The sequence below is a fragment of the Peromyscus eremicus genome, chromosome 8a (genome assembly GCF_949786415.1).
Source record: "Peromyscus eremicus chromosome 8a, PerEre_H2_v1, whole genome shotgun sequence".
Classification (NCBI taxonomy): domain Eukaryota; kingdom Metazoa; phylum Chordata; class Mammalia; order Rodentia; family Cricetidae; genus Peromyscus; species Peromyscus eremicus.
In genome coordinates, this window is record NC_081423.1 from 99120666 (window position 1) to 99127011 (window position 6346).

At 55.2% G+C, this 6346-nt stretch overlaps 1 protein-coding gene across 3 annotated transcripts in view; it reads left to right on the forward strand.

The window, feature by feature from the left end:
• The window catches only part of Sec14l1 (SEC14 like lipid binding 1), a 46273-nt gene extending 40230 nt beyond the window's left edge, over nucleotides 1–6043 (forward strand). For 2 of the 3 annotated variants that reach the window (XM_059272198.1, XM_059272199.1), the window contains exons 13-17: nucleotides 19–153; nucleotides 1976–2227; nucleotides 3120–3298; nucleotides 3579–3680; nucleotides 5513–6043. In XM_059272198.1, coding sequence (XP_059128181.1) covers nucleotides 19–153; nucleotides 1976–2227; nucleotides 3120–3298; nucleotides 3579–3680; nucleotides 5513–5528 — 684 coding nt within the window. In that variant the 3' untranslated portion in view covers nucleotides 5529–6043. Of the gene's footprint in view, nucleotides 1–18; nucleotides 154–1975; nucleotides 2228–3119; nucleotides 3299–3578; nucleotides 3681–4014; nucleotides 4322–5512 lie in introns of those variants that run through there. The other variant, XM_059272201.1, reaches the window with a different exon arrangement.
• Nucleotides 6044–6346: the final 303 nt, after the last annotated feature.

Here is a 6346-nt window from a genome sequence, read left to right on the forward strand (position 1 = left end):
GCCATGTTTACCTTCTAGTGTGATGTGCCAGAGGGTGGACTAGTCCCCAAATCTCTGTACAGGACTGCAGAGGAGCTGGAAAATGAGGACCTGAAGCTCTGGACGGAGACCATCTACCAGTCTGCCAGCGTGTTCAAAGGAGCCCCGCATGAGGTGCCCGCCTTCGGCCTCTCCCACCTACACCTGGCAGGCAGGGCTTCCCTTAGGATCCTTGGCTCCTTTTTCTGGTCTTGAGTTTAGGTTTTGTTGGCACTGAGGTTGGTAAATGGCAACCCTGAAGGATAGAGCTGCCTCAGGACACACTGCTCTTTGGTCAGAGTGTACTTTGAAAGCAGATTGGCGCATCCACTGCTGTTCACTGCAGAGCCCTGACCCCCCCCCCCACACACACACACACACATAATGGGTCTTGCCTGGAGGGCTGTTTCCTGCTCCTGGATTGGGTTGGATGGTTTTATGGACTAAGTTGTGCTCGGTAGTTTTTCTTGGCTGGGTTCTGGTCATTTATATTTCCTGCAGTCTTTGGTGGCTTTTGTCAGTCTGAGGGGACTACCAAGAATAGGAACTGAGCACATCTTCTTTCCCTTCTCGGCAACATGGGGTGTGGTGGCCAGGGTAGAAGCTGCAGTGCGCCCATTTGACACGTCCCCGTCCCTGTCCCTCTCCCTGTCCCTGTGGTGTGAGCATGACTGGCTCGCCCTTTGCTTGGCTGGGAGGCAGCCCTTTATACAGAACAGGCCCATCCGTCAGTGGAGTGCTGGCCCCACTGACAGCGCTCTGCTGTGACAACCCCTGTCCAGCTGCCTGCCAGCTGTCGTCACTGGGGTGTCTTCAGACAGCTGGCTGACCAATCGATACACAGAGGCATGCTGAGAGTGAGCCTGGCTGGGGCTGTGCTGCGAACAGGCAGGCACAGATCCGGGGTGCCTCCTCTCTCATGGTCCTGGGCAGGGGCCTTGGTTCTTTGACTATCCCAAGAATCACTTGCCTTCATTTCTGAGGGGGAGGCAGGCTGGGGTGGAGCAACTTTCTTTGCTGTTTACGAGGCGGCTGTCAGTCTTGTCTTTGTTGCAAAGCTCAGTGGCTCACTGTGATTCCTAAGTCACAAAGCACCCGTCAGTGTTGACAGTGAAAGCGTCATTCTGCCTTGGGGTGTAAGGAAAGCACACATCCAAGAGTACTGCCTGGAGTGAAGGCTGACTTCAGAGTTCCCATCGCCCTCCCTCCCGGTCAGCACAGGGCCCGAGGTCTCTGGATAGATCTGCCCCTGGGGAGCTACTTTGATGGAGAGAATCTGCTGCACCCTTTAGTGGTGCCTGCTGCTTTGAGAGGGAGGGCCTGTGTACCTTCAGCGGCTCATAGAGGGCTTGGAGGAGGCGAGGCAGCAGACTGCATGGCCGCTTCTCCTGCTTTGCAGCCTTTCCCCCTCCTCACGGACCTGCCTCTTCCCTCTGGAACACGAGACTGATGCAGAATAAATTCCAGGCTTGGGATTGGCACTCTGTACCCGCAGCAGTCGCCCCCAGGGCACAGCTGATCTCTCCACCCACTTGCGTGCCTTCACAGGCATGAGACTCTACCAGCCTGTCCTTCTGTTTATACACCTCCCTTCTTCAGGGCCTGCTACTGCTCCCTAGCTTGAGGCCGTCCACTGACCCCATGTCCACACTTATGAGCGTTCCTGACCTTTGTCGGGAAGATGAGGAGTGGGACTCCTCAGAGTCCACACGGAGCAATGGTTTGGCTCATTGCTGATGCCTAGTGGGAACACTGAAAGAATGGTGGGTAGGCTGGTGGATGGGTATCTGGACAGTTGAGTGACCTGTGGCAAAGAGAACTGCCCATTTGATCTGTCCTGCCCCCTTACCAGCTCACACATCTGAGCCATAGAGCCCCGAGAGGGGCCATCCTGCCCCAGCTGTGGCCAGGCCTTGTGCTGTGAATCGGTGGTTGCTAATGGAGTCTCTTTCTCCAGATTCTCATTCAGATTGTGGACGCTGCCTCAGTGATCACCTGGGATTTTGACGTGTGCAAAGGGGACATCGTCTTTAATATTTATCACTCCAAGCGGTCTCCCCAGCCACCCAAGAAGGACTCGCTGGGGGCCCACAGCATCACCTCCCCAGGTGGGAACAATGTGCAGCTCATAGACAAAGTCTGGCAGCTAGGCCGGGACTACAGCATGGTGGAGTCACCTCTGATCTGCAAAGAAGGAGAGAGTGTGCAGGTAAGCTGGCGATCTGACGCTGTTGCTCACTGTCCTGACAAGGAGGTCTTACAGCCAGAGAGACTCAGGATGCCCAGGGGCACAGTGGAAGGAGCGGTGCCCTGAGGAAGGCCTGAGACCAGAGTGAGGAACTTAGTAAAATGTGTTTTCCCATTTCCCCAGAAGTGTCTGCACCCGAGTGCCGTGAGACAGGGAGGAAATGCTTTGTGGTACACATCTGGGTTTCAGTGACTCTGCTGAGCTGTGACTGGGCGTGGCTTTGCCTCCAGAGGAAAAGAACAGACAGAAAAAGAGGGGCCAGTGCAGAGGCCACTGCCAGCTCAATAGCAAACATGGCGGCTCTGTAGTGTGCTGGTTCGTGTTGGCCCCTGGGTGGGCCCCTCCCTTGGTGCTGGCTCCCGCAGCAGCTCCCACACAGTGGTCACCTGCTCACCATCCCTCTGTGGCTTGCAAAGGCAGGCTGCCAGTCCATCAGTGCTCTTTGAGGCAGCTTGAAAGGGAGTCTTCACCCATCTTAAAAGTAGTGCGTGTTTGAAGCCGGCTCTTCCTCTGGATTTTTAATCCGGAATGGAAGAAGTCACTGGAACAGACTGCCGAGTGCAGGGGAGGTGACGGGAGTGTGGCGGAAGTGTTCCTTGGCCTGAAAATCTCTGTCCAAGAGACAGGCCCACCTGACAGCCACCACCCTGCCGAGCACCTGCTGCCTGGTGGTCTCCAGAGGCTGCAGGCTGCTTCCCAGCCCCTGGCAGAGGCCTCAGCACGGGCCACGTCCAGTAGGTGGAAGGACATGGTCAGGCTGTTGGCGAGCTCTCGGGACAGGCCTCTCCTGGGAGCTTGTCAGACCTGTTTGAAGGTTGGCAGAGTCCTGAGTTACCACTGCCCGCTGTTGCAGGGCTCCCACGTGACCAGGTGGCCCGGCTTCTACATCCTGCAGTGGAAGTTCCACAGCATGCCGGCGTGCGCCGCCACCAACCTACCCCGAGTGGACGACGTGCTGGCTTCCCTGCAGGTCTCCTCTCACAAGTGCAAAGTGATGTACTACACAGAAGTGATTGGGTCCGAGGATTTCAGGTACGCGCCTGAGAGGGCGGGGTCGGGGGTGGAGGGCTGGGGGTACTGTTCACCGTCTGGGGCTCTGTGGGGCTGCAGGAGAGGGAGTGCAGCCTGGCCACCTGTGGGCAAACCACAAGAAGTGGATTCCTGTAGTGGGACATCCATGTCCCATCCCTACTTTGCAAGTTCTAGTGCAGGAGGAGCAGATGGAGATGAGCTGGGAGTCCAGCAGGCACTGGGCATCTAGGTGGCTCAGGGAAGTTCCTCACTCCTTGTTCTTTCTTGGTTCTGTTTGCAGAGGCTCCATGACCAGCCTGGAGTCCAGCCACAGTGGGTTCTCACAGCTGAGTGCCGCCACCACCTCTTCCAGCCAATCACACTCGAGCTCCATGATTTCCAGGTAGTGCTGCGAAGCCTGTGCCTAGTGCGGAGGGACGCCTCCTCGACGGCTGTGCTCCAGCCACCCCTGGATGTGCAGACTCCTCACCCTCTAGATAGCAGCTAGCTCTCCAGATGGTAGACTAGCCACTTGGTCCCAGACTATCAGGACAGGTAGTTTTAACTCTACCCCTAACTTTAACTCAATAGCCATAGATTTTGTATGCAGCGTGCACAAAATCACACCAGAGCACAAGGGCTCTCGAAAGAAAAGTAGTTTATCTACAGTAAGAGACTGACTGGTCTCAAATGTCAATGCAAAAAATTTTTCCAACAAACTTCACCTTGTCCACTAGCGAATGACTTGTATGACATCCTGCAGAGACGAGCCGCCCTCCACGGAACTGAAGCTGCAGCAGGCAGCCCTTAGGCTGCGCCGGAGTCCTCGAGGCTCCCTGTTAGTGGAGGTGGCCTGTGGATTCAGGACAGCCCTTGAGGTCCCTTTCCTCTGAGGACTTGGCAGCCTACAAGAGCACCCGGTCCTGGAGCTGAGCCAGCCCACTCTTGAGCAGGCACTCTGCCCAGGAGGGGCTGTCAGGCTCCCCGCGACTCCCGACAGCACCGCCATCATTAAACATTGCTTTCTCTTTCTTCCTCTTCAAATCTTTTGGTATTTTTCAGAGCAAAATTTTTCTGTCCATGGACTTGGGGAAGGGAAGGGTTCTATCCTCTGCTGAAGGCTGTTTTTCCTCCTGCAGATGCGCAGCTCTGTACCCACCAGCACCCAGGGTCCTCAGTCCTCAGCACCCAGGGTCCTCAGTCCTCAGCACCCAGGGTCCTCAGCCCTCAGCACCCAGGGTCCCCAGCCCTCAGCACCCCCAGAGTCCCCAGCCCTCAGCACCCCCAGAGTCCCCAGCCCTCAGCACCCAGGGTCCTCAGTCCTCTGCACCCAGGGTCCTCAATCTGCTTAGCACCCAGGGTCCTCAATCTTCTTAGCACCCAGGGTCCTCAGCCCTCAGCACCTGGGATCTTCAGCTCTCAGTGGGGTGTTTGGAAGCAGTAGGTCACACTTCCTTTTGGAAGTGTGGCAGTACAGACTCCAACAATGCTCTCCAGGGTGATGCATGGCTTGTAGTGGCCTTGGGTGTGTGATGGATGTTGTAGGGGCGTGTGCAGGTGCTGTTTGTGTGCATGAGGGAGCGGGGTGCTGATGGGATGGTAGATTTGTTCTGTCAGCATTTTATAGAAGCAGACCAGAGGTTGGCTTCCTTTGTCTTTTTCTTTCTGATCCCAACTTCCCAAAGCCTGCTGTTTGAGCAGGCCCTCACTTCACAGCTTTTATGGGGAAAGTGTGTTGCTTACAAAGCTGTCTGGAAGTTGCAGGTGGCTGATCTCCATGAGGAGGGCATGGGATCTGTTTGAGTGTGTGGTAAAAGTGTCTAAAGATGGGTGCCAAACCCATATGGCCGTGAGTGTGTTCGACAGGTGTGGAATCATGTGTTGATGCTGCTCTGAGGCACTGGGTGATGTCTGTGTGACTTGAGAGCTTTGTGGAGGCTGTGGCATGTCAGCAAGCATGAGGAGACTACACAGCAGCCTGGCTTGGCCAGTGAACCCGCTAGCTTCCGGCGCCCTGCATCATGCTCAGGCCTCTGGTTGCTGGCCTCTCTGGCCCTTCACCATGCATTTCCTGTGCATGGGAGCCGTTTCTAGACAGCACAGCAGGGCTGCAGTTACTGTGTCCAGGCTGCTTCCGGTCAGGGCTTCCCAGCTCCAAGTGAAAGGACCTGAAGATGCCCCCGCTCTTTCTCTCTCTTCTCTCTCCCTCTCCCTTTCCCTCTCTCTCTGTCTCAGATGGCGATTTTGCTGACAGCCTCCAAGAAAATGCTTCACTCAACAGTCCACATGTGCCCAGATGTTTGTAGAGCTATTTGAGTCGCAGCCTTGTCTCAGGCTGAAGATCTGTCCCCTTAAGTCCATTCAGAAGTGGCACTGTTCAGCCCCTCAGAGCTGAGTGCATCTTTAAGAGCTCACAGCACATGACTGCACACTTCCAGGCCTTCAGCTTGCCCTAGTCACAGGGCGCTGGCTGCCTTGTGAGGGTGACTAGGGGTGATGTGAATGTGTGGGTTGCAGAGTCTCTTCTCACAGTGCCCAGCACGTGTCCTAAAATGCTGCTGTCTCGCCCTCCCACCCCCAGGACCTACTCTCCGGGTTCTCCTTCTGTTACTAGTGTCTTAATTCACTCTCCTCCTGAATCCATTATTTGCATATCAAGTTCTGTAAATGTTTTGTAAACATATTACCTCACTCTTGGTAATACAATACTGATAGTCTTTAAAAGATTTTTTATTGTTACAATAATAAATGTGAACTGTTTAAGAAGAGTGTCCTTTTCTTCTTGAGAAGTCTTTGAAGAGTGTAAAGATTGAGGAGAGACGAGGGCTGCTGATGCCCACAGGCGGGGGAGGCCTGGCTGCTGAGTGGATGGCCCGTAGTCACTCTGTGCCTCGACGGCCTGCTGTGCCCTTTGCAATTCAGCGAATCCACATGACTGGCACAGCCTGGCTCCCAGTGTCTTCACATTCCTTACTGTAAAATGAGTTCCTCTAAGCAGGCATGGACCTGGGGAGGGCTGAGTGACCTCATCCTGGCTCTCCAGTTTCAGAGGTCTGTAGAGGCAGCAGA